At 43.5% G+C, this 26218-nt stretch overlaps 1 protein-coding gene across 2 annotated transcripts in view; it reads left to right on the forward strand.

The window, feature by feature from the left end:
* The window catches only part of KIAA0586 (KIAA0586 ortholog), a 637696-nt gene that overhangs the window by 171826 nt on the left and 439652 nt on the right, over window positions 1-26218 (forward strand). For both annotated transcript variants that reach the window (XM_086937986.1, XM_086937987.1), the window contains exon 13: window positions 19114-19374. In XM_086937986.1, coding sequence (XP_086794112.1) covers window positions 19114-19374 — 261 coding nt within the window. The remainder of the gene's footprint in view (window positions 1-19113; window positions 19375-26218) is intronic.

The raw sequence follows: 26218 nt of genomic DNA on the forward strand, positions 1-26218 counted from the left end.
GGGTGTAGTACCGCCTATCCCCTAGTTGTCTTAGACACTGTTTCATAATCTGTGGTGTCCATTATCACGGTCGCTCCACCCTTGTCAGCCTGTTTGATGGTGATGGTCCCATCGTTGGCCAAAGAGTTCAACATCTGCATTTCTGATTTGGAGAGATTGTGATGTCTCTGGACAGGTCTCAATGCTCCAATGTCCTTGAGTACAGCCTGCTCATATGTGAGGATTTCATTTGGAACCATCCCGCTATGCGGAGTGAAAGTGGATGGATTGTGGAGGCCTGAGCCAGTGGGTGTCTCGAGTGGTCTTCCATCAAAGAAAGATCTCAATCTGATCTTCCTAAAGAATTTCTGGATTTCGCAGTTCTGTTGGAAATTGTCTATTTTAGGACTAGGGACAAATCCGAGCCTTTTTTGTAGGACTTTTTCTTCACAGTCTGTAAGCTGGCGTGACGAGAGATTCACTACCAGACTTACTTCCGTCCTGTCTTGCTCCTGGTTACCATCCCTTGGGCCTGTGTGTCTTCCCACTGTATCCTCTTGTCTGGAGTGTTTCCTTGCCTGCGCCCGCGCCCGCGCCCTCTGCCCCAACCTCTGTCTAAAAAAGGCTGCTGGTTTATGCCATGGGGGCGAAATGAGGGGGGTATTGGGGGTACAAAAGGTGTCATAGGATGTTGGAAATGTGGAAATTGCCACATTGGAGGCCCCTGGTAGGGGGAGGGGGGGTGTGGATAGAAGGGTTGCCCCCGTCTGCCCCCTCTATTCCCCTTGCGGGGTCCTGGTTGCCACTCATCCCCGCTCGAATTGCTGTCACTATTGGATCCTCGTCTAGAGGAGGTGGCACTTGAGTCAGAGAGATATCCTGTCCCTGGAGGAACAAAGTCGTCCTTAAGATAGGGATAAACCTTCTCTTTGGAGAAGCGATCAATATCCTTCTGCAACTTAGCAACTTTTTGTTTCATTAGAAAGTCTTTGTGTTCAGAAATTTATTTGTTAAGTTCTGCCAGCTTGGTCTTAAAACCGGGATTTTGTCCGGTGTTTTTGAGGGCGCTCTCTGCTGCCTGGATTTTACTGAGAAGTTCATCTGCCAGTCGTTTAGCAGTATTGACCATAAGGATGAGAAGGTCGTGTGTGCACTTCCACGAAATTAGCGACCATTCTATCTTGAATTGGCCATCCTCCCAGAAAATCCTGGGGAAATTTTTAACGATCAGGCCATTAGGTGCTATTTTGGCCTTAAAGTACTCAGCCATGAGTGCTCCATGTAGAGTGATTCTAACCCACTCTCTCTTCATATCAGAGAGTGATTTCCAGTCTGCGGAGTTGCTCCCTGTAGAGGTGTCTATATCGATGCCCAGGATGGACGGAAGTCTATGAATAGCTGCTGCGTCATCATCACCGAAGCTGAGTCCTTGTCCATCCATTGTGGGGCGGTAAGGAATCAACGGTGAGATGGGATGGAAGGTGAGAGTAGAGACGCAAGGTTTAGGATACTGAAATGGAAAAAGAAGTATCCACCCAGTTCTTGGTGTAGTAGCCAGGAACTTCTTTCCTCTCTTAGGAACAGCCTAGTCGCTTTTGTCAGTTACAATCATAAAAGTACATCATAAGACAAGACAATTACAAACACACAATACAAATAAGACATTTCTATATAAATAAACAGTCGCAGCCTATTTACAGTCCCAGCAAGACAGTTCAGTCAAAGTGAATCAGTGTTTGTGCAAAAATGAACAAAGTTCCCTATAATAGCAGCATAATTATAAGAATTTCATCATTATTTACAAATACAAACTTCATACGGTGTACCTAAGATAAACGATTATATATGTTAAGACTACATTAAAAAATAGTAAAAAATGTAAAAAATATGTGTGCTAATAAAATAAGACATGACCCACATTAAAAAACTCTTAATAACTTTAAGGAGCCTCATAATGTTCTACGTCATAAGAGCTGCATCCTAAAGACTTTCAGAAGAATACTTGGTGCGCCTGATCCATGCAGCCATTAGATACTTTGCTGTTCAAAATACAATCATATGCATTGTATTTGTCTTCATTATTCTAAAGGCTTCCTTATGTCTCCTTACTCCCAGATTTCTACAAAGGGGGGCAAACCATTTGTCGAGATCGGGAGTATAAGGGGAAGAAGAATAGAACATGTTCAAGTGACTCGGTGATCCCTTGGCAGCAGGGGCAACATTCTTCAACACTCTCCCCTACTTTACACCAGTTTCTTCTGAAGTGATTAAGGGGTAGACAACCATACCTAAACTGTAGGTACAGTTTCCTCGCTAGTGGAGGTTCAATTTCATCCGGCGTGGGCTCAAATAGCACAGTCTGTTTAAAATTAATAAAATCAATCGATAAAACCCCAATACACAGCTTTAAGGCTAGATTTATTTATCTGAATCAGGGTTTCTGGGTCACTATAGTGGGCATCCAGTCCTAACTTAACTACCAGATTCTTAACTGTGAGCATCCAGGGTTTCTTATCCACACAGGATACTGACATTAGCACACGGAGCCCCATCCTATAAGCGGCAAGAGCTGCAGTGGTCCACAACCGATGCCAGAACAAAGTATCCGCAGACCAATTTTGTGTGACCCCTTCATCTGGCCAGGATCTAAATAGAGAGGACTCATCGGAGTAGACACTGGAAGGTTCACTACAGATCTAAAAAACGTATCTTCAATGATTAGAAAATTATTACAGTTGGAACAACCCCAGAGCTCTGCACCATATAACGTCCCGCCTAGGGCTTTAGTGTTGTAAAGTTCTAATGCTGGAGCCAGCTTTCTAGATGTAGTTTTCTTTTGAATTTTCACAATGCTTTCCCTTTGATATGTCTGGGTTAACTGAGCTTTGGAAAAACCACAGTTGATGGACAGAATGCAGAACAATGTCATACATTCATCCCAGTACAGAGATCTGGGCCTAAATCCATCGTTTTTTTGCACTCCACACCACCCCAGTTCAGACACGGCTATATGCAAATCAGTCTGACCCTGTGCCTCATGGGAACAGCCCAGCCCGAACTGCCAAGCCATGCCTTCCCTGGACCGGAAACAAGCTTCCGAGGACCGGTTTCTGGCATTCCAGCCGTCTTCAGCCCGGCTTGCTTGAATCCAGTGGTGTGGAGTGCATGGGACTCACGTCTGAGCATACCCATCCCACTCAGGGTGACAAATGCAAAAACCACAGTTGATGGACAGAATGCAGAACAATGTCATACATTCACCCCAGTACAGAGATCTGGGCCTAAATCCATTGTTTTTTTGCACTCCACACCACCCCAGTTCAGACACGGCTATATGCAAATCAGTCTGACCCTGTGCCTCATGGGAACAGCCCAGCCCGAACTGCCAAGCCATGCCTTCCCTGGACCGGAAACCACAGTGTGCTGGGTATACTCAGACGTGAGTCCCAGGCTCTCCACACCACTGGAGTCAAGCTATCCAGGCTGAATGAAGGCTGATAGCCAGAAACCGGTCCTTGGATGCTTGATTCCGGTCTGGGAAAGACATGGCTTGGTAGTTCGGACTGGACTGTTCCCATGGGGCACAGGGTCAGAGCTGATTTGCATATAGCCAGTGTCTAACCCAGGGTGGTGTGGAGTGCAAAAAAATGATGGATTTACGCCCAGATCCTTGTACTGGGGTGATTGTATGACATTGTTCTACATTCTGTCCATCAACTGTGTTTTTTGCAATTTTCACCCGAGTGTGCTGGGTATACTCAGACGTGAGTCCCAGGCTCTCCACACCACTGGAGTCAAGCTATCCAGGCTGAATGAAGGCTGATAGCCAGAAACCGGTCCTTGGATGCTTGATTCCGGTCTGGGAAAGACATGGCGTGGTAGTTCGGACTGGACTGTTCCCATGGGGCACAGAGAGCTGATTTGCATATAGCCAGTGTCTAACCCAGGGTGGTGTGGAGTGCAAAAAAACGATGGATTTAGGCCCAGATCCTTGTACTGGGGTGAATGTATGACATTGTTCTACATTCTGTCCATCAACTGTGTTTTTTGCAATTTTCACCCCGGTTGTGCTGGGTATACTGAGACGTGAGTCCCAGGCTCTCCACACCACGGGAGTCAAGCTATCCAGGCTGAATGAAGGCTGATAGCCAGAAACCGGTCCTTGGATGCTTGATTCCGGTCTGGGAAAGACATGGCTTGGTAGTTCGGACTGGACTGTTCCCATGGGGCACAGGGTCAGAGCTGATTTGCATATAGCCAGTGTCTAACCCAGGGTGGTGTGGAGTGCATAAAAACGATGGATTTAGGCCCAGATCCTTGTATTGGGGTGAATGTATGACATTGTTCTACATTCTGTCCATCAACTGTGTTTTTTTGCAATTTTCACCCCGAGTGTGCTGGGTATACTCAGACGTGAGTCCCAGGCTCTCCACACCACTGGAGTCAAGCTATCCAGGCTGAATGAAGGCTGATAGCCAGAATCCGGTCCTTGGATGCTTGATTCCGGTCTGGGAAAGACATGGCTTGGTAGTTCGGACTGGACTGTTCCCATGGGGCACAGGGTCAGAGCTGATTTGCATATAGCCAGTGTCTAACCCAGGGTGGTGTGGAGTGCAAAAAACGATGGATTTAGGCCCAGATCCTTGTACTGGGGTGAATGTATGACATTGTTCTACATTCTGTTCATCAACTGTGTTTTTTGCAATTAACTGAGCTTTGGCCAATTGTGGGGACCAACTCATATTCTGGGTGAGTTTGATACTCAGATAATCAAACTCTGTCACTAATTCTAGTGATTCACCGCCGACATACAATTGTTTCTTACTTTTGGTCTTCAGGTTGGATGAAAAGAGCGTGCATTTTGTTTTGGAGCTATTTAGCGCCAGCCCCGTCCTGACAGAATTCCTGGAAATCATCCAGCAGCTGCTGGAGCCCCTGCGGTGTCTTAGATATGAGCAGAGTATCATCCGCAAATAGGAGAGCAGGGGGCCATTGCCCTCCTGTTTTTGGAGCATCACAACCATTCCAGCTCAAACATCCAATGACATCGTTGATAAAGAGGGTAAGCAGGGTGGTTGCCAATACACACTCCTGCCTAACTCCCGTCAATGTGAATCACTTCTGTTACGGCCCCATTTTCGCCCCACCTCACATGTGCCTGAGTGTGAGCGTGAAGTCATTATTAGAATGTTGAGAAGAAGGGCTGGCACTCCCATATTTTCTAGGACTTCTCAAAATTTTGCTCTTGGTACCATATGAAAAGCGACATGTAAATCCACAAAGGCAACAAATAGTTTTCCCTTGCGAATGGTGACTTCCCTCCATAAAATTGCACATAACACGAAAAATGTGGTCCAGTGTGCTTACATGTTCCCTGAAACCCCTGCCAACCTGAGATAATATTCCCCTCTTTAATCCACTCCTGAAGGCGGGCAAGGACCTGTTTACAGAAATGTTTTTGTAATGAGTCGATTAGGCTGATAGGCCTATATTTCACCGGAAGAGCACAATCCCCCTTCTTAGAAATGGTCACGATCTCTGCCAAATTCCACTAATACTATTAGAGAGTACGTTGATGTATGGTCTCCATACTTTAAGATCTTCTTTTTTTAGGTCGCTAGGTATCCTATAGGGTCCTGGGGCACGGCCAGAAATACTGGAGCTAATTGCTACTTTTGTCTCAGAGAGTGTAAATTGTAGATCATTAGACTCAAATTGTCCCCCACTCACAGCTGCAGAATCTCTATCGTTAAGCAACCTAGAGTTATCTGTATATATTTGGCTGAAGTGTGCAACCCACTCCTCTGGTTGGATACAAAAGTAGAGTATGGTTTCTTACCCCTAGACATAATAACTACACTTTTCCAAAAGTCCCTGGTGTCCCTATTTACCAAAGCGTCATGCAAATCTAACCATAATGATTCTTACCACTCATATTTTGAGTTTTTAAGTATCGCCCTATGGCGAGACCTAGATTTTGTAATCTGGACCTCTGATTTAGATTTGAATGCGTCCAGAAGCTCGCCTTTTGTCACTCTACAGGCATTATTATACCAGGACTCAGTTTTGGGGCAGAGATTCTTCTTGTGTCTTTTTTTTACCCAGGACATCTCTAATTATCTCCCCTAGCTTCTAGTATGTATGTAACATTTCTTAATTCCTCATTGTGGTAGAGAGTATAGATGAGTGGTCAAATTCAGCCGTAACAAATCCTTTAATAACGGTCAATGGCGCAGGATTTTTAGCTACCCAATCCCATTTGATGGTTCTCAGGTTGTTTGCAGGCTGAAGTTCACCAATGTCACTATAGCCCTTATTCTTAAGATATGATGTTTCCTTGATGCTAAGTGATAGACTGATAACATTGTGATCACTATCTAAATGGTCAATCGCCTCCATGTCCACGACAGCAGGCCATAAATCGACTTGGGCTAAAAAGTAGTCAATTCTGCTGCAATGACCCGGTCTGCTGACGGTATACTTGCCCTGGCGGTCTGAGGTGCACCTGCCATTAGTGGCTCTGAGATCATACTCAAGGGTGATTGCCAAAAGCTGGCCTTCTTTAGGTGTCCATCTTACGTTGGGCAAATCTAAGTTGGGTATACCCCATTGGTTGTCTAGGTCAGTGGTAAAATCATGGGGGCAGCCGCTATTGGCTCGAAAGTTGTGTTGAAATCTCCTGCCATCAATATTAAGTCTCTTGATCTCGGGGTCAAGAGCTGTTGCTCAAGTTGGTAGATAGTTTGTGTTTCACTATTTCTGCCCTCTACCCTATTATAAACATTAATTAGTTTTATAGACAAACCTGAGGGAAGCAAAAGTCTAAGAGTGAAGATATTCTTTGAGCTACATGGCAGAATGCTTATAGTTCACCGCTGCGAAGTCTTAACCCAGATACCCAAACCTCCTGAGGGTCTTCCTTTTGGGCTCTTACTCGCGTTAACACAAAAAGATGTATACCCATTCCTGTAAAATGGTGCAAGACACCAAGTCTTCTGAAATAGGCATGCGGCATAGGTGTCTATATATTCTCCCCATTGGGCATCAGGCACAAGTGTGGCCAGTCCTGCAACATTCCATGAAGCTATCCTCGCCACAGACTCCTGGGCTGGTTCTAGCTCACATGGAATGGGGGTAGCTTTTGGGTTACTGTCATTTAGCACAGTATCAGTTTCTAGCCTCACTAACCCTTCTTACCTATTTTGGCAGATACTGGACTGCCCAAGAGCAGTCTCCCTGTTCCTGGGGAGATCCCCTTCTTTTATGGGAAGCAACAATAAATCCACAACCCCCATTCTTCTGCATACATCCACAGTGCAAGGGGTACTGTGCTTCAGCCACTGACTATTTATACTATGTACTCCAGTCCCTACACCTGTGTCCCTGCCTGTCTGCGCACACAATGATCTCAGAAAATCAATCGGAGTACAAAATTTGAGCGGAATGTGCCCAGAAGTCCCTCTACTATATCTTGGTTTGCAAATAAACCCTGGATATGATTGTGTGTTCCTTCTAAAGTGGTAAAACCTTTCCACATTTACAATATCGCTCCTGATTATTGAGTAGCAGTGTCTGGTTTCACGAAACCAATGGGTAACTTAATTTAATAGGGACTCTTCGTTTCCCTTGTCCCGGCAGGCAGCTTTGGGACATACGTTAACTAAATGGCTGCCCTTTCACCTCCCCCATCATCCACATATTTGTTCTTGGCCAGTAATTAGCCGAGGGCGGTGCACAAAACCCTTGCCCTCCCTAGCTCCATGCTAGCAGTCCCATTTGCCCCGAAAGGTCTCTCTCCATACAGGTTCCCTGGCGGTATTCGGTAAACAGCCTTTTCCCCACTGTCTGGTCTCACAGGTGGAGCAGCACCAGCCCCCTCTCCCCTATCATGACACACATACTTATTACTATACCCCCGGCACTATTTCCAAAAAGTCAATGAGGATTTTAACTTGTTGCTTTAACTCTGTGATGATTTTCATCATACTCCGCAGCATAGTCAGGGTCTCAATGTTAATATGGTCACTCCCTGGCATAGCACAATTCTCTTGTTCAGGCTTAAGGTTGGAGAGTACAGAATACCTGTTGCTACATTCTACCATTAAAGACTCGTTAGTTGCAGATGAACTAGCACGATTGGAATGCCTTGTTAAACTATCACCCCCTCTGGTGCTTGCAATTGCGATTTAAAAAGTGGCTTTTCAAACATTTTATGAATTCCCTTAGGTGGGGAACCTGGATGAGCCATTGAATTTGTGTTGGGTAGCACAGGTTTGGAAATCATATCAGTACATTCAGTCAATAATGAGTCAATTCGGGTGACAACGTCATCGTTTATCCTTCTAGATGGTGCTTTTTTCCCCCCCCTTCGGTGCCCAACGCCCCATCCACAGCCTTGTGCTTACCCATAACGCAAAGTCAATCGAATTGTTAGGTAAGTAGATTGGGCCTACCCAGAGTGTCCCAACCAATCCTTTAAGAAGGTCACAAACAGCACAGTACCTGGGATTGAATGATTAAATGAACAATTGCAGGCAATGATCCTCTTTCCACTGACATTTGTAAATTTGGTCGTTGAGAGCCAAGAGAGTGGCCCAGCCCAGCCTCTTACAAGCTCTGATGGGCGCCCTTGGCCCGGGCGCGGCTTGGGTATGCCCGCGTGCATCCCGCTTTGCGGGAGCCCTGGCCGCAGTTGTAGCGCCACCTGGCTCGAAAGCATGACCTGTGGGCGAACAAGCTGCTCGATTGTGCTGGGGGTTGTAGTTCCCCTCCCTTTTTGGCATGGAGTGATGCAGCAACCAGAAGGACAGCAGGCAGGGCAGAGAAGTTACAAGCTGCCCCTGCACAATAGACCCTGCATCTCTTCATGAGGACAAGGTAATTTACAAGACAGCCCTTGATAAGTACCATCAGGCTATCAAGAAAACTCAAGCAGATTTTATTACTCAAATTGACACAGCCCAAAATAAAGCAGGAGAATTATTTATAATTGTCAAAGAATTTGTGCCTATCTCCATGGAAGAATCAGCACAGACCCTGATGTCCCGCAAGTCTGGTTTCCAAGATGATCCCTGTCCCTCTCACATCCTGGCTGCGAACAGCTTGGCAATTCATCCAATCCTAAATCAGATACTAAATCTGTCTCTACAATCAGCCTCAGTTCCCAGCTGGTTAGAAGTAGGCCAAAATAATTCCACTCCTAACACTCCACAACTCAAACGTGTCCAATTACAGACCAATATCTTTGCTGTCTGCTTTTGCCAAGATATTGTAAACCGGCAACTATCAGATTTCTTAGAAAGGATCCCTGTTACATCCCTCGCAGTCAGGTGTCTGTTCCGGATTCAGCATTGAAACCACGCTGCTAGAAGTCGCTGACACTATCAAGCTGGCGGTAAATCAGAGGAGTCAGGTAGCCTTTATTCTCCTCAATCTATCCGCAGCATTTGATATGGTGTCTCACACGCTACTACTACAACGTCGTTGAGCCATAGGTGTGCGCAGCCCAGCACTGACCTGGCTGTGTTCCTTTCTTACAGATAGGCTTCAATCTGTGTGGATGGCATCATTTACCCCTTAACCAAAGCCATTGGACTTTGGGGTATCTCAAGGGTCAGCTCTGAGCCTTACACTTTCTAATGTTTATATGGCTCCTTTTACATCCCTGGTTGAATCGTTCTGCGTACAAATAGTCCTTACGCTGATGCTACTCAACTGCTCCTTACACTCAATAAAAAAGCACTGAATAATTTCAGGGTATGCATGACCTCAGTGTTTTACTGCATATACAGTAGCAACCTCCAGAAATTCTGCTATTTGACTCTCGTACTGATGTGACCTCATTCCCCCAATTTTTAAAGTGCTCTGATATCCTTCGGGATCAAGTTCGCGCTATATTAAAATTTACAAATATAAATTATAAATATAAATATGGGATCCTTCCACCATGCTGGGACAATAACATCTGGCCTAATGAGGTTTTACCTGTTCTGGCCTCAGTGGCACGTAACCTGGGTGTGAAGTTTGACAGGGCTGCTACCTTTGCCTCCCCCGATAGCTAGTGCTATTGGCATCTGTTTCAGACTTTTAAAGAGCCTAAAAAAAGTTCCTCCACCTTCTCCCCACCCGCAACAGAAAACAGTGATCCCAGCACTGGTCACTTCCGAGCTGGATTATGCTAATTCCATTTATTTAGGGTTACCGGCCTATCTCCTGAAAAGATTGCAGTTGGTGCAGAATGCTTTTGCTAAAGCTGCCCTCAAGGACTCATATCCAGCCGCACCTGGGAGAACTGCACTGACTTCCTATTAAAGAATGAGTGAGGTTCAAAGGACTTACCATTATTCATGAAGCCTTCTATCACTCTGGCCCCTAATACCCAGCTAAGAGAACCACTCCCTAACTTCCTACCAGATCCTTTCGCTCCTGTAACTCTCTTCTGGTGGTGATTCATAAATTCAAAAGGAGACGCTGCGGTGGTAGCTCTTACTCTCATCTTGTGCCAAAGACTGGAATGTGCTCCCACAGCATTTGCAAGATTTCAGGGACATTTCTGTCTTTAAAAAATTGCTGAAGACTTGGCTTTTAAGCTCTGTTTTCAACTCTAAGGCTACAAGGATTTGTGCCTAATATAGCGCCAGGACCCTCTTTGAGTAGCTGTTGCGCTCTATAAATCCCCTAAACATAAACATTAACATCGTGCCACACAGGTGACAGTTAGGTCAGTTTCCTTTTTCTGGTTTCTGGAAACAGGGTCCTTGGGCAAGTAGCTCTGCCCTTTAAGTTCTAAATCATTGTCTATCCAAAACCTTTCTTTTTGTGCATTTACGCAACATCTTTAAAGGCTGACAGTATCATTAATCCTTTTTTGACAGAAAAGATTTTATTTTCTCGAAATACCTTCACTATTAGTGAAGTGCCCTTCTTGAAAAAGAAGACCCAGACAGATCCACCCCCTGTCTGCATTATTTGTCTTCCGGAAGACCATCGTCCATAGACTTACAGCCACTGTGAAAAGTTCTCCAGAAGGACTGTCGGAAACAGAGAGAAAATCAAGCCACATGACTTACAGGAAAGAAAGCAAGGAGCTACTGCTGGGTCAATAAGGAGCCTTCTTCCAAAGCGCCCTCCTCCTGTTCCCACAGGGGGGCATGCTGGGAGAAATACTTTCACAGGATAAGACAACGCTCTTGTTGGATGTCGAGAAGCATGACACAGAGAACGGAAATGCTACTGCTGGTTCACTGTCAACAGGTATTCCTTACTACATTGTGCATTAGCACAAAACGGTCAAGGAGCCTTCTTGATGTAATGACTTTGATACCAACTGCACTCCTGGCTCTCAGTTTCTTTTCCCCCTCTATTTACCCTTGCGAAATTTGCTCTTGGTGTTTTTAGAATTTGCGCCCTTGACTTTATGACTTGGACTCTTATGCTTCCCGCCATTTTGTGACTTTCTTCTTTGACTCCCTGTCCCTAATCTGCCATCTTAATGATCTTTTACCCCCTCCTCTGTACCAGTCGGTCTCCAGCCAGGCGTCCTTTCTATTGTCCGTCCTGTGCCAAGGACCCACTCCTTGTTATCTTTCTTGTTAATATCTCTGGTCCCTCTCCTGCTTTGCTTCACTCTGACCTTCCTGTCCTTATTCTATCTTCCTTTCCCTTTCTTTATGTTCTCCCCCCTCTTCCATCCCCTGCCCCTTAGATTGTTCTTGTCTCCAATTTTCTGCCGCTTTTACTATTTTTCCACTGCTTTACGTTGCCTCACCTAGCGTCTTCATTTGCCACCCTCGAGTAATCTCATGTCTTTAATCCCTATTTTTTACTATGTTACTCTGTTTAATTTATTGTACCTCTGTAGATACTCTTGTAAAGCGCTCTGATACCTTTGGGTATAGCCAAAGCTATATAAAACTCATAAAATAAATAAAAAAACATTTGACGAAGTTCCAATTACACCAGGCATCAAAGCAGTCCCAGCATCCTTCACCCACCTCTCTATGCCGCCTTTTTCCAGGGGCCCTCAAGTATTCCTTCAAGACCTCCAGGTGGCTGCCAAAATGCTATATCAAGGAATGCCCAGTAACCTCCTGATTTTATACCACACACCTGCAGCAGGTCTTAGAGTCTTCTAACACCACCCAGCCATCATTTCTCGATGAAGCAGCCCTACCATTAATTGACTTTGGAACACAAACAACCACAACAAAATAATTGATCTGGAAAGCCCAACACTATAGTTTTATATCTGGTATATTCAGACCACCCATTATTATTATTTTTCCTGAGCTTCTTCAAGGAGAGCCTAGCCCCCTGTAGTTGAAAATGAAGCTATTAAAATTAGTTTGGAAGCCTTTAAAACCTGTTTTATTGAATCAGCAGGAAAATATTAAATATATAATAATTTTTGTTTATTATAGACATTTTAACGAGATTTACTCTAGTGTATTTTGTTAAAAGGATGTTTTTCTACTTATAGACAACAGCAGACTTTTTTTCCTGACCTTGTTCGTGTTCTTTTGGGGATAAATGTAATTTCCTTAGTAATGGTTATTCCCTGATATCATAGTTCTTGCTTCAGGCTGGAATCTTCACTCTCTATTTTTAAGTCATTATTCCTTTATTTTCCTCATTCACTAAATAACCAGAAATAATACCAAATTCTTCAATAATCTGTCAAATTGCCCCCAAGGTTCTTCTTGGATTTGACTTTAAGGACAATAGATCATCTGCATACAAGGGCTGGCTACTTAGTATTCAGCTGGCTAGACTTAAACGGAATGACCTTCTCCGCTTGCATATTCGCTTGTGCTAGTGGCTCACTGTATATGTTGAATAGTAAAGGGGACAACGTACACTCATGGTGTGTCCCTTTTTCTGGCCTGACGTTCTGTGTCAAGGCACCATTCACATCCGCATTTGTCACAGGAGCCTTAAGTAAAGCATGTAGTATATAACAAAATTCCTGCTTATACAAAATTTATGAAGGGCCTCCCACAGAAATTTCCAGTTAACCTTGTTAAAAGCCTTAGCGGCATCAGAGTGATTACATCAAGGGAAGCCTGTGTGTCTACTGCTAAATCTTGGTCCAATAAGCAAGTGTGTCAAGTCCTGCATTTGACTACTGAGCAAAAAGTCCTTTTGGTCCTCATGAATCAAGGAACCCATCATACTGCCCAACTTCTCCAATATTCCAGCAAATATTTTGTGATTGCTGTGAAGCAAGTAAATGGACCGGTAAATGTTTCAATTCTTTTGGTTTTTGTTACGTTTCAGAATTAAGGCCTTTGTTGCCAAAGACCAAGAGTCAGGTGCTTCCTGTTAGTCCACAAGGATAGAGTCGAATGACTTTTTCAGGATATAGCCTACTGATTCTGACACCATTTTATACAACTCCCCCAGAACATCATTGAGGCCGTCCGCTTTCCCTTTCGTAAGCCTTTTTATTGCCCAGGTAACTTCCTGTTCTGTTATTGAGGCACTTAGATCTTTTAGCTCCTTATAAGGTAGGGAAGGTAGATTCTTCTTCTGCAGGAAGGGCAGGCATTAATGTGGAGCAACAGTTGCTTCTTCCTTAGACACTCCGAATAATATCTATAAATGAACTCCTCAATATGCTTTATATCTGATGGAGCCCGATGCGATTGAGAGTCCTTTATCTCTGCTATGTTATTCTTTTACCTAGGTGCCCTAGCTTTACAGGCCTGAAATGCTCCTATTTTCTTCCCATACTCAAAGTGCCTAATCCTTATAGCTTCCCATATTTTCCTTATACTGTCTTTTATTTAGTTCTAAATTCCTGTTGAGACAATTTGAGGTCCTTGCTGAGTTTCTCTAACCTATCAGACTGGATCTTTCTAATTTTAGCAGCCAAGGCTTCCTTAACCGCCTTCTCAGACCTAGCCGGTCACCAGGATATCAAGGTAAGCATTCCTCTCAGGTACGCCTTATAAGCAGTCGATAATACCTGGTGAGATACTGACCCATCATTAAGCTCAAAGAATTCTAGCATCTTTTCCCTACTTGATCTTCAATACCACAATCCCCTAATAGTTTACGGTCTGCGCGTTGATCTATACAATATGACATCTTATCAGCGCATTAAGGTATTCACCCCTTAATAAAATGCTCCTCAAATTTCATGAGATAAATCAGAGCTTTAATGGGCCCACACTTATCTTGATTGACCCATAATAATTAGTGCAAACATATAACTCATTAAAATATTTAATTTTTGCTACTGTTCCCCTTCGGGAAAAATCTATATCCTTCTCTATAATATCAAGATTAAGTGATTGCCTAACTATTATTGCTACCCCCTCAAGGGGGCCCAACAGTATCTGTACTAACCACTTGTTTTACCCAGCCCTCTTTTAAGAAAATGCTGTGCATTCTATTTGACGCAAATACATCTACTGTAGCAAAGCTGACACTGTTTCATTCTAGTTCTTAGATCATTTCTATTCCAGTTTACCAACCTAAATGCATTATGAGGACTAAATCTCTTCCTGAACTATTTTTCTGATTCTTTTACTTTTTCTGACTGTTCTCCCTCCATCATTGCTATACCCCAGTGTATCCCCCTCCCATGGGAGCCTTCCCTTCTCATGACACAAATGAAGTGCCAGCTGCACTGCCGACTTAACAAAAGGATAACATAGTAAACGGTACTTCAACAACTCTCCATGCCCAAGTTACATATAAAAAGACAGTGCTTTCAACTCTTAATTATTTTTTTTATCTCTTGCATGAACCGATCTACTTCATCCGGGCTTCTAAAATTATGCATTTTATTTTGCAACATTACTTTCACATGGGCAGGAAACTTCATTTGGACAGTAGGCCTCATAAGTTGCATTCTGGGATGTGTTTCACCAACTCCCACTGTCTCTTTTTCATGGCCCAGCATATATCAGAGGTTATCGAAACAGTAATTTTATTGGCTTGCTAGCACTTTCTTCCTTAGCACTATCTAAGGATGTATTCTTTTCCAGCATACATTTGGAAGCAGAGCAAAATCTTCCTAGGTTTCTGCAGAAAGGGGTTTAGCCTCAAGGGATCTGTATGGATCCTCTGAATTTCCTACTCTAAATCAAAGATTTGCTGATCTTTACGCACCGATTCCTGGAGTAAGAAAATTACAAATTGTTTTATATCACTACCTTCCGATCCTTCCAGAATTTTTGATAAACTCAGGTTATTTCTTCTTGAATGATTCTCCAGCCTTCCTAGGCTTTCCACAATATGTTTATACTGCAATTTTAATTTACTTATTGTGTGTGCGCTCTCTTCAGCCATTCGCCTTAGCGCGATGCATCTCAAACCTACAGCCCAAGTCTTCTATATTTCTCTCCAACACATTACAAGTCTCTTTAATCCATGTCTGGTTCGATTTTCAGGTGTGAAACTGGCTCTCCTTTCTGCAGCAAGGTTAGTCATCATTCTCTCTACTCCGTCCACAGGTGTGTGCTCAATGTTCGAGTTTAATATCTATTCTGGGATTTTTTATGTCTTATCGCCCCTCCTACCCTCATTATCGGCAGTTGTACCTATAGATGTATTAAGTACAATTGGGAACTCTCGCTGGATTACCACTTGCTTCTCTCTACCATTTACTATGTGAGTTATCGCAACAGCCTAGCTGTTATTGAGTGCTATTACTGGGGCTATCTGGTACCCTCCACTAGCATCCATATTCACGTTATTTAGTGCCAGAAAATAGCTCCACACTTTTGGGGTAACTCTAATAGAAATATGTATATTTTGAAGTCCTACATGCAAATCTATGCCATCCAGTTCCATTAAGAAACAAAATATCCCAGGGCAGATCCTGGCAGTGAGCTGAATGGCTGCTCCAGCTTTAAAGCCCAACTACATTGATTGCATGTGGGAAACTAAGGACTCTTTGGTGTGAGGGAAGCACTGCATGAAGGCAGAGTGGTCCAGGAAAATGGCTGGTTCGGTGTATATTGGTCTACTGCTGCTGAGTAGTGTTGGGGGGGAGGGGGGTCTCTTCAAGGAATTCAGAGTTGTAAACATGGTGGATCACGCTACTGTGTGGTCACACTGGAAATCCGGGCATGATCTGTCTTAGAGAATTGCTGAGGGGTTCTGGATGCTAACCGGTTATTACTATTATGAGGTGCATGGATGGTGGTGGATGGCATCTGCACCATGGTCAATGTGAAACTCTTAAGCAGATGCAGCTCAGCATCATTAATATGAGGTGCATAGGACCATTCCTGCATCCTGCAGCTTCTTCCAGCAAGCTCTCAACAGTACTTTGCTGCTGAGTGATGATTGCGAGTTAGTCCGGGAGGGAAGCAATTCCAAACAAGTAGTTCAGGATTGTGAAACAAGACTTTTTCCAACATCAGACCTAGGGGAAGAAAGGATGGCAGGACGTAAGCATAGAGTGAAGAAATAAAGGGGCAGAAGCAGACGCTAGCAGTATTAATGGAATCAAAGATGGTGATCAGTGCCACTGTAGTTGAGACAGCGACGGTAAAGTTGGAGACTGTGTTGCAGAGGGTCATGCTGACTTACTGGATCCTGAGCTTCAGAGTCTGGTGGAGTTTTGGCATGGTGCAGTTTTCGCCATGTTGCAGTAGAAAGCAGACTTGATATCCTGGACAAAGGCAAGAGGGATACTGATGTCAAAGCTCCTGGGTTATACCTGTAATGTCTCACAGGCGAATGTTAGTGGGGTAATTCAGGCATTTCTTTGCAGGGCACTAGAAATTGTGAATTTATGCCTTTGTCTTCTGATGCTTCCTTAACCCTCCTCCTTTTCTCTTTCATTTTACATTTTTTTTCACCCCCAAGCACCCCTCATATTTCCTTAAAGAAGACTACATATATGTCTTTTCAATGACAGAGTACTTAATATATTCAAAAAAATGGTGGCTCCCTATTGGAGTTATGGCATATTGCCTTAGCCCTTGCATCGCACCTCTTTTGTGCAGTTTCTAGCTAATGTTGTTTTATTTGGCTCCACCAAGCCTGACTGGTATTTTTGTTGCCAATAAAACAATGTACACAAAATATCTAATTAGGGTGTTATCAAGATCAGGAATATATGCTCACATCAGAAATTCAGTAGTCCCATGCAAAACCCCAGAACCCACTGCATGCATAACTCACTAGTGGTTCAACACATCATTGATCTCAAACATCACTTTAGGCTGTATCAACACTTTCATTCTTCTGGTAGAAGGGCAGAGGATGAGAATGGTTTGCCTGTCAGACAGCGGTTTGCCTGTCGGACAGCGGTTTGCCAGTCAGACAGCGGTTTGGCGAAGTAGAGCAACTGCATTAAGGTAGAGGCAGGCAATCTGATCGTGTTCTTATAGTTAATTCCACCCCAACATGTGAAACCTATGTACTGGTTGGTGCACAGTACAGTGTACATTTGTGCTGTGTTCTTGCCTGTTTCTTTGTCAGTGTCATCGGTAGCATGGCAGTTGAGACCAGATCTTTTTTCTATGCTAAGGTTCGCAGTAGGATGTATGACTAGACTGAATCATGCACCTGAGATGTGTTGCAATACTATTCAAGGCCAGGAAATGCCATGCTCCCTTCTTGGTTAATATCTCCTATTGGGTCTTTGGTTGCTTGTCCCTGCAAGATGCGTCTGCTGAATTCTGAGTTTTACAAAGGCCTCTGTAAGTGGCAAATATTTTTAAACCGGTTTTTGGAAAGCACTACCATTTTGATTAAGGCTCTTCTCCCAAATAAGAAGAGTGGGACCCTATCCAGCAATCTCTGAAATGGTTAGTTTATCCACTGCGGGCCATATAATGCAAGCAGGATTTTCAATAAAACCTGTAGCTCAGAGTAAACATACAAGCTGAAGAGGATGGGCATCTTCGCCCATCGACGAGTTGTTATGCATGAGTTAATGTGAATAGAAATTGGATGTTTTATGATTCATAGCGGGATCCCAAGAAGTGCAGGCAATAAAGGGGCATCATACAGGGCGAGCCGCAAGAGAGCATTGCTGTTCCTACAATTCCTTACTACTCTTAACATATTAAACACGACTAGTTTGATGGTGATTAGGGAATCACTCTTCCTGTGTAAGATGCCGATGCGGCTCTGCATGTCTAGGAAGAACATTTTTACTTATAAACTATTATTTGGGTGAGCCACCTCTGCAGTTTGAGATGTGCCAACCTCTTGGATGTTCCAACTCATTCTGGCTGACTTCTTGGTGTGAATTTAAGCTTTGCTTGCTTCTGGCTGCTTTTCTCATTTTTTCTTGTTGACATGCCTGGTGAGCTTCTGAGCTTTGCAGATACCATCAAAGTATTAGTAAAAAATCTATGACCAGCCATGTCTTCAGATGAGCAGTCCAGTCTAGAGTTTTCAGCTACAGTGTTCTTTCTTATCGCCAGGGAATGCCCACTGCATGACTGTCCTACTTATATTCTAAGTTTGGTAGTTTGGGATTTGTGATCACCCCGGTTTGCTCATCATTAGAGATGAGTGAACCACTGTAAGACATTCAGTACTTACAGCAGCAACATCTATGTGCAATTGCGGTTCTTTTTCACTGTTGGATTATGGGGCAGTTCTCACTGTAGCAAGGTGGCTTAAGCCCAGGAATGAAATCAAATAAATATTAGCAAAGTTCGACAAAACCCCAGGGTACACAATTGCTAAAAGACTCCTGAAGCCTACAGCCACCATTCAAATCGATGGTATATCTCCTGAACAGGAACAGCTATTGAGTTTGTTAGAGATCATCTGTAAGAGATATCCACAGAGAGCGCACAATGGTTGGTAACAACTTCCCTCAGTAACTCGTCAAGAGGACAGTGTGGGAGCAGGCTGTGACCAGACATCGTCGTCAATACCACTCGCTGTTAGGCCCTTAGTCAGTCTCTGTGGCCCAGGAGCTCAGTTATTATCTCATACCTCAGTTGTAAACAGTGGAGAACAGGTGCCAGTTGAGCAAACGGGGGCCAACCTGCCCCAGAGATCCCTTTGATTGCTTCTCAACATCTCTAGGCCAGTGTGGATCAGCTGCAGATAAATGGTGGTTTCATGGTATATTATTTTCGCAGTTGAGTTACTTTACCAAGCGACATCAGAAGCACAATTAAAGTATATGTATTTTCTTATTTCCATTAGGAAGAAATGATGAGAAAAGACTCTGAATCTGTGAAACATAATCAAAGTAGTCAAGACTTGGCCTTGAAGAAAACGGCTCAGACTATAAAACATACAAAAGATAATCTTGCAAGAGGTATTAGGCCCTTTCCGAGGACTATAGGAGACGCAAAGAAGCCTTTACCTGCTAACTCAGCGAAGGCTCTTGTAAAGCAATCGGAAGAAATTTCTACAAGGCCAAATGTGAAAACGCAATTGCAGAAAAAAGAAGTAATGGCTAAGGTGAGAAGTTCAATCATTATTCATTGTACATATGATCTATTTGTGATTTTTTAAAACCTTTGTAAGGTGGAATGTTTTACATAGAACTTGGCACGGAGTACCACTCCTTGGGAGCCAGCATTCTCCCCCCAAAAAAAGTCTTCCAGGAGTCATATACTCACGGATAAGTGAAAAGGTAATAACATTCTTAATGTGTGTATTTTATCTGAACAGTTTAATTGTGACTGCTGGAGAAAACTGGACAATGCATGGCTAGATAAGGGCTTGTTAGAGGTAATTGGGAATTAAACCACTCCCAGTGTTCTGTGAGCTGTGTGTTGCATTTCTTTTCACTCTGAGACAAGTTGCAGAACAATGTGAGCTGTTAGAAATGCTTTACTGTGTCACATGTTAATTGTAGTAAATACCAACAAATACCATTCACTTTTTTACTCTAGTGGCTATTTTCCAAAACAATGAATTCCCTTCAAATCAGTCAGTGTTATGATGCCACACTGTGAAATAATGTTTAACAATGCCAAATAAGGACATTCCAGCTGTTTTCTCCCTCAGAAAATAAAGCAGTGAATTAAATATAGAAAAATGTAATCATGCATAGGCTCAATGAAAATGCAACACAAAAAGATGATGGTACCCTTTGGTATCGCTTTGTTCGGCCTAAGTTGGCAGGGTATGCCCAGACGTGGGTCCCTTGCTCACTTTGCCACTGGATTCAAGATAGCCTGGCTGATGAGGGTTATGAACCTGAAACCGGTCTCAGGATGCTTGTTTCCGGTCCAGGGAAGACATGGCTTGGCAGTTCGGGCCGGACTGTTCCCATGAGGCACAGGGTCAGACTGATTTGCATATGACCATGTCTGAACTGGGGTGGTGGAGTGAGCTAAAGAATGGTGATGGGTTAAACCCAGATCAGTTGACTGGGGGTGAGTGTTTGATTTGCTCAAACGCTCCGTCCATCATCCCCTTTGGTATCGCTAGGCTCAATGAAAGGCAGGCAGGGCTAGAGAAGAGCATGGGCTGAGCAGGATATGTGGCTGCCTCTACCCATACCTCTCATTGAAGACATCACCTGCCCTCTGGTATTCCTGGCTCTCCAAGCAGCATTTGACAGATTCATACTAGGCTGGTATTACTACTTGAACATATAATAGGCTTTGGTGACCCGGTTCTTTTCCTACCCTGCAACTGTAGTCAGTAAAAATTGGTTAGAACTTAGCATTGGCATCCAGCATGAATTGCCGAAGTATAATTTCTGGCTCCTTTACAATGCAGCTTCCATTTTGATTTGCTATCCATTATACTATGAGTTTGGTGTCGGCATACACCAATATGCCAGTGTCCTACTGATCTACTTGTAATGTGCTTGAACGACATCCTCACACCTAAGTCCTGCCTCTTGAAAATACTGCCCAGGATTTCGGGCAGCGTTCTCCTATTAAACCTCCAAAAGGCAGAATATATACTCTCCACACCTAAGAATATAATCACACTGTACAACAAATGTGTGAAAAGTTGGGTCGGCCTGAATTGTTCAACAAACCTTCCAGCCTGGTGAAAGGCGACTTGAAATGTGTTAAAAACACTTTTTTGTTGAACAGAGGAATGGACAGAGAAGGTAGGGAGCTGATAAAGCCCTCTGTCAGGACCCATCAATTGATTGTTTCCTCTGGCCATGATCCGGAACTTTACCTTAAGGTCGTCAACAACTCTAACCATAGGTATCTTTTAACTAAGTTCCGATTGAACAAATTCCACTTATTAATTTCTGGCCGCCCTGGCTGGACCAGGGGCACAGATCTAGATCTGTGCAAATGTGACGGTTGTTCAATTATGGATACTGCCCATTTTCTGTTTTTCTGTGATCACTTTAAAGGCATTAGGAAAAAGTTCATTATACCCCTGTATAGCGGTGAGACTCAGTGAAAAGATCACTTGGTCCTAGACGATTCTTCACAAATGTTGACCACTGTAACCTGAATCAAGTTTTTTAAATTCTTAATCTTTCATAATGATTTCTATTTTAATTATTGATCAATGTATATGCTGTTGTTTTTATATTTTTGCCCTCGTGTGCTGCATATCTTAATGGGTACTCCCTCCCTTTTTATGTTGTATTTTATCATTGTTATGCTGTGGACCTTTTTTCTTTTACGTCTGTGTACTTTTATGGTTTTTGTAAAATGAACCGAATAAAGTATTTCTTGACTTGACTTAATCACACTGGATAAAGCCCTTCGGATTGGCCCACTTTGGAATATTTTCTCCCAAATCTCTTATCTGTGAAATACTTGAGTTAGAATATGTATAATTCTCTAACTGTAATGCACCACCTCAACAATTTGGCACAATCTTCACATTTCTTTCTCTTTCCTTGAGAAAAATCCAACATCTTGTTACTTCGTATCAACTCAAAATTGCAGCCCATGCACTGATCATCTCCTGTCTGCACTATGTCAGTGTGGCTCTTAAAGATGTCCCTCAGTCTTCCCTCTCTCTCCTGAAGGGGGACTTCAATTCAGTGGATCATCTGATCTCTTTAAAGAGGAGAAACAGTGCCATTTCAATGGTGCTGAGGGAAATTCTTAGGCTATCCATTCATGCCAGAATAGCATTAAAAATCAGTTGCCTTGCTCACAAATATTTTCACCTAAATACCAGTCCCTTTCTAGCTTCACATCTTATCTCCTAAGCAGGAAGAGGACGTTGGGTCAAGGACTCACCAGTCTTTAACACTTTACTAGCCTGGACACAGTTATTTACTTGTGCCACATCAAGCTCATTGACCTTCCTTCCAAAGTTACTCAGGACCCAACAAGATAAGTTCACTTTCTAGTAGCTATTGAAAACCTCCCTGTTCCGTCTGTACCTTAACCGCTTGTGTTGAATAATTCCTCCTGTTTGTTGCAACCCATCTTTTCCGTTTCCTTAGTACACCCTATATATTTCATGAAATATCTTTGCTCTTGCATTAGATTTCTCTGGTTAGTTGTAAAGCCCACTTCCGCCATTAGGAATAGCTGTGCTATAGAAAGTCGTAAATAAAAATAAATTGAAACTAGCCATACCAAGAGTACCGAAAAAAAGCCCATTGATGTAGCAGTAGGGACAGCTTATATCACTTCCAAGTGTTTTTAGGTGAATAGTAGAGCAAAACAGAACAAGCAATGGCAACGGTATAGGCCTGGCTCTTTATAACGAGGGCAAATTGGTTGGTGATGTTACACGGATGTTCTGATTGGTGACTGAATGAATGCGAGAATGAGTGAGTGTGTAGGTGAATAGACTGATGAGCATTTGGTTGAGTGACTGGCCACAAGAACGATTAATGCATTAATCTGTGAGCAACAGCAGGAGGTCAAAATCTCCTGCAACCTCATCTCAGCCATCCATGCTTTCACTCATCATCTTACCCATTCATTCATTAACTCATCTGTCACACTTTCATCCATCCATGCATGCTCACCCATTCATCAATCCAGCCTTTCCTCCATATTTTTAGTCACATTTTCTCCCATCCATGCACTCATCCATCCATCCATGCACTCATTTATTCATCACTGCACCCGATTCTTCACCAATCCATTTACCTATTAACAACAATTAAAATGGTCTCCATTTTATTATATGGAAAGTAATTTCATCCCTGGTTATTCTTCTTGATCTGTTATGCAATAACAATCCTTCTTCCATCCCTATTTTCTTACCCACCTCTTATTCTCCTGAAGTTGTCAGATCAGTCTGAGCACACTGTGCTCATCCTCCTTTTGCCCCGGAGCTTGCAACACTGCTCTTCCAGCTCGGAGTGTGCCCGTGTTCGCTCCTGCTATCTTGGTTGTGGGCATGGTGGTCTGCTTTCCCTGTGTGCATTTTGCAGTGTGGTACCCACTCTTTGTTTGTGCTGTTGCGAATGAGGTAGTAGACACAAGGCTCTGCCTGTGACTCCGACAAGATGCCAGACGTAGGTAAAAGAGCCCTCCCGGCACTTGGAATGGGGTTGGCCAATGCATTTGGAGGAAAGATGGATAGAGAAATGTAATGGCTGGTTACAGAGCATGACAGTAAATATAAACCTCGAGTATAGATGCTGCATCTAATGTATATAAAGAGATACACTCAAGCACACACAGTACAGTTCGCAAAGGTAGCTCTCTTCTTTGTAAGGTTCTGTTGTAGTGATCAGATCCATTCCACACAAGTCAAATTCTTCCACATAGTTTGTTACTCCAAAAGAACATTTTCATACAGTATTGCCCAGAAAATAGCGCAGCCGACACGTGTTTCGTCCTCCTGGACCTTTTCAAGACTATGCATATAGAAACAAGTCCGTACTGTTTCTGCAGCCTCTCCAAATTTGGTGTGTACAAGGTATAGGGGCGATTCTGTCTATCTGGAGCCTCTGAGTAATGGTTGTCCCTGTAGTGGACAAACCATAGAATAATTCCCCAACTTGTATTTACTTCAGTTCTACTTCCTGGAGGAAAAATGGCACAACCCTGATAAGCCCACTGTTCTACAGTTTCTGGGGTCGTACAACGCCGTATGCATATACAAACCTTAACGAGCATTGGCATAGCCAATAGGTCTTGCCTTTTGGACCTTATACATGTTTAGCCATGCATCACATTAACCTGGGTGCTGTGCTGCCAGGGATTGATGAGCTATACAATTAGAACACACTTGGTTATGCAGTCTGATTTATGAATACATGTTTGCTGCGTGAAAGGGAAACAGAGTACTATAACCATAATGTGCTGCTCACTGACACTGCTGCAGACAACACCGATTATGCACTGCTTCAAATCACGCCCATCGCTGCACAAATATGTACTCAAATGTAGAGTACTACAAAATATGTACATTACATTCTGTTGCAAATTATGCAACACCGTAGACTGCTGCAAAAATGCTTACTGTACATTTATCCAGTACTTTGTGGCTTTAAAATGTGCAAAATGCACTGTTGGAAAAATATAAGTGCAACTAACTAGGATCCATGTTTTATGGTCAACTGTATTTTGATCCCATTATGAATGGTGGGATCATCATCAGGACTAAAAACAATATAGCAAGCCGGAGAAAAAACAATAAAGGAATAGTGATATTACAAGGGAAAAAGTGATACAAGGAATACGTGGTGAATTAAAGAATGTGACATGTAATTTCAGAGTAAGAAATGAATGAAGACAGGTGCACTGAAAGAAAGACGTGTGAATAGTTTCTAACTATTAGTACTGTGAACGAGAGGGGATGGTCAAGTTGAGGTAAACACAGGAGATCCCCTGCCTAAAGGAGATGCCAACATAACAGAAGAGTGGACTGCATCACGTAAGGAGAGCATGGGCTGGCCTAAGTATAATAAACATAATCAAATAGAGCAGTACAGCAAAATTACTAGTGAATTCAAAAACATAACCAGTGAATAAAGAAGCTGACTCGGAGAATAGGAGTTGTTAAATAGAAAAGAGCGTGTTGTGTTGTAGTATGACGCGCTGAGGATGGCAAAGGACGGCTTCAACCAGCAGGGTTCTTGGAGGCTACAATCAGCCTGTGGCGATTAGAGCTGCGAACACCATGACCCGAAAATGCTGTATGGCCTCAAACGGTACTGGTGATGCAGATGTTGGAAAGCCCACTAGTAAGCTGCAGTGATCAGTGTGGTGAATTGAGAAAGGACTACAATCTTTCTGAGATGCCAAACAAGGTGCTTTGTGTGGGTACACCGGCGCATAGGAATAGTAGTTGAACTACAGCTTCCCTGGGGAGATTTCAAATAAATAAAGGACGAAACTAGTGCCGGGGTCTCCCGGAACAAAATACTCCACTATAGAGAAACAGGCAGCAATTTTAAAGCAGAGTGGGAGCAGAGAATAAGCCATACAAAGTGAAATGAGAAAATAATAGTAACAGAGTAAATGATTTAATATAAGGATAACAAGTGGGCGCCGTTCTGATACACTGAGCTGCCTTAAAGGCTAAGAAGTAAAAGGCAGGGAGATGGCAGAGGCAGAAAGTGAGAAGAAAGGGAAGGAGGAAACAAAGAGGCCAGAAAGACGTGGATGACGTATACAGACACTGGGAGGGGGAAAAAGAAAGGGACGAGGATCCAGTGGGAGACCAGCGCGCATGGATGTGTAACAGGTATTGAGAGAGTGGGGGCGGCACTGGTGGACAGATGAAAGATAGAAGCCAAGAGAGATGTGCAATACAGAAGAAACAAACAAGCCCGGCAGGGAGTGGTGTGCGCGCACGCTTGTGTTGCTGGTAACTGCACAGAAGGAACAAGCCTGGGAGTGGTGCGTGCACGGGCAGTCTGCTGTTTTTGGAAGCACATACTCGCGCTTGTGGCATGCCCCTGCTCACTCGCGCAAGGTGGATGCCGCCACAAGCACGAGTATGTGCTTCCAAAAAGAGCAGAGCGGCAGCTAAAGGTCCTACTATGCAGTGCATGCGCGCTGCGTAGGCGAGACCTAAAAAGCATGACCCCCATCTCTTCAGAATTAGATATTACCACCCAACCTTGAGACATACAGAACCTCCACATATATCATCACAAGATCAAGCAAACTCCAAACTAAGATTTGACATCCCATAAACCTGTGGATGGCAATGGTTGAAAAACAAAGTTATGAGTAGCAGGTTAACGGTCCTGCTCCCTGTGGATCACCCGGATGTACATTCGCACATCCTCTGGCCAGGCGTGACCAGAAGCTTTAAATAAATATGAGTACACCGCTCGGGGTCTCACTCTGACACGAATACACTGAGTGCAGGGCGGTATATTTAGGGACCCCGGAGCGGGACTATCAAACATTGGGTACCCGCAAGCTATTATACCCCACCACCA

Source organism: Lissotriton vulgaris, chromosome 9 (genome assembly GCF_964263255.1).
Source record: "Lissotriton vulgaris chromosome 9, aLisVul1.2, whole genome shotgun sequence".
Lineage (NCBI taxonomy): Eukaryota > Metazoa > Chordata > Amphibia > Caudata > Salamandridae > Lissotriton > Lissotriton vulgaris.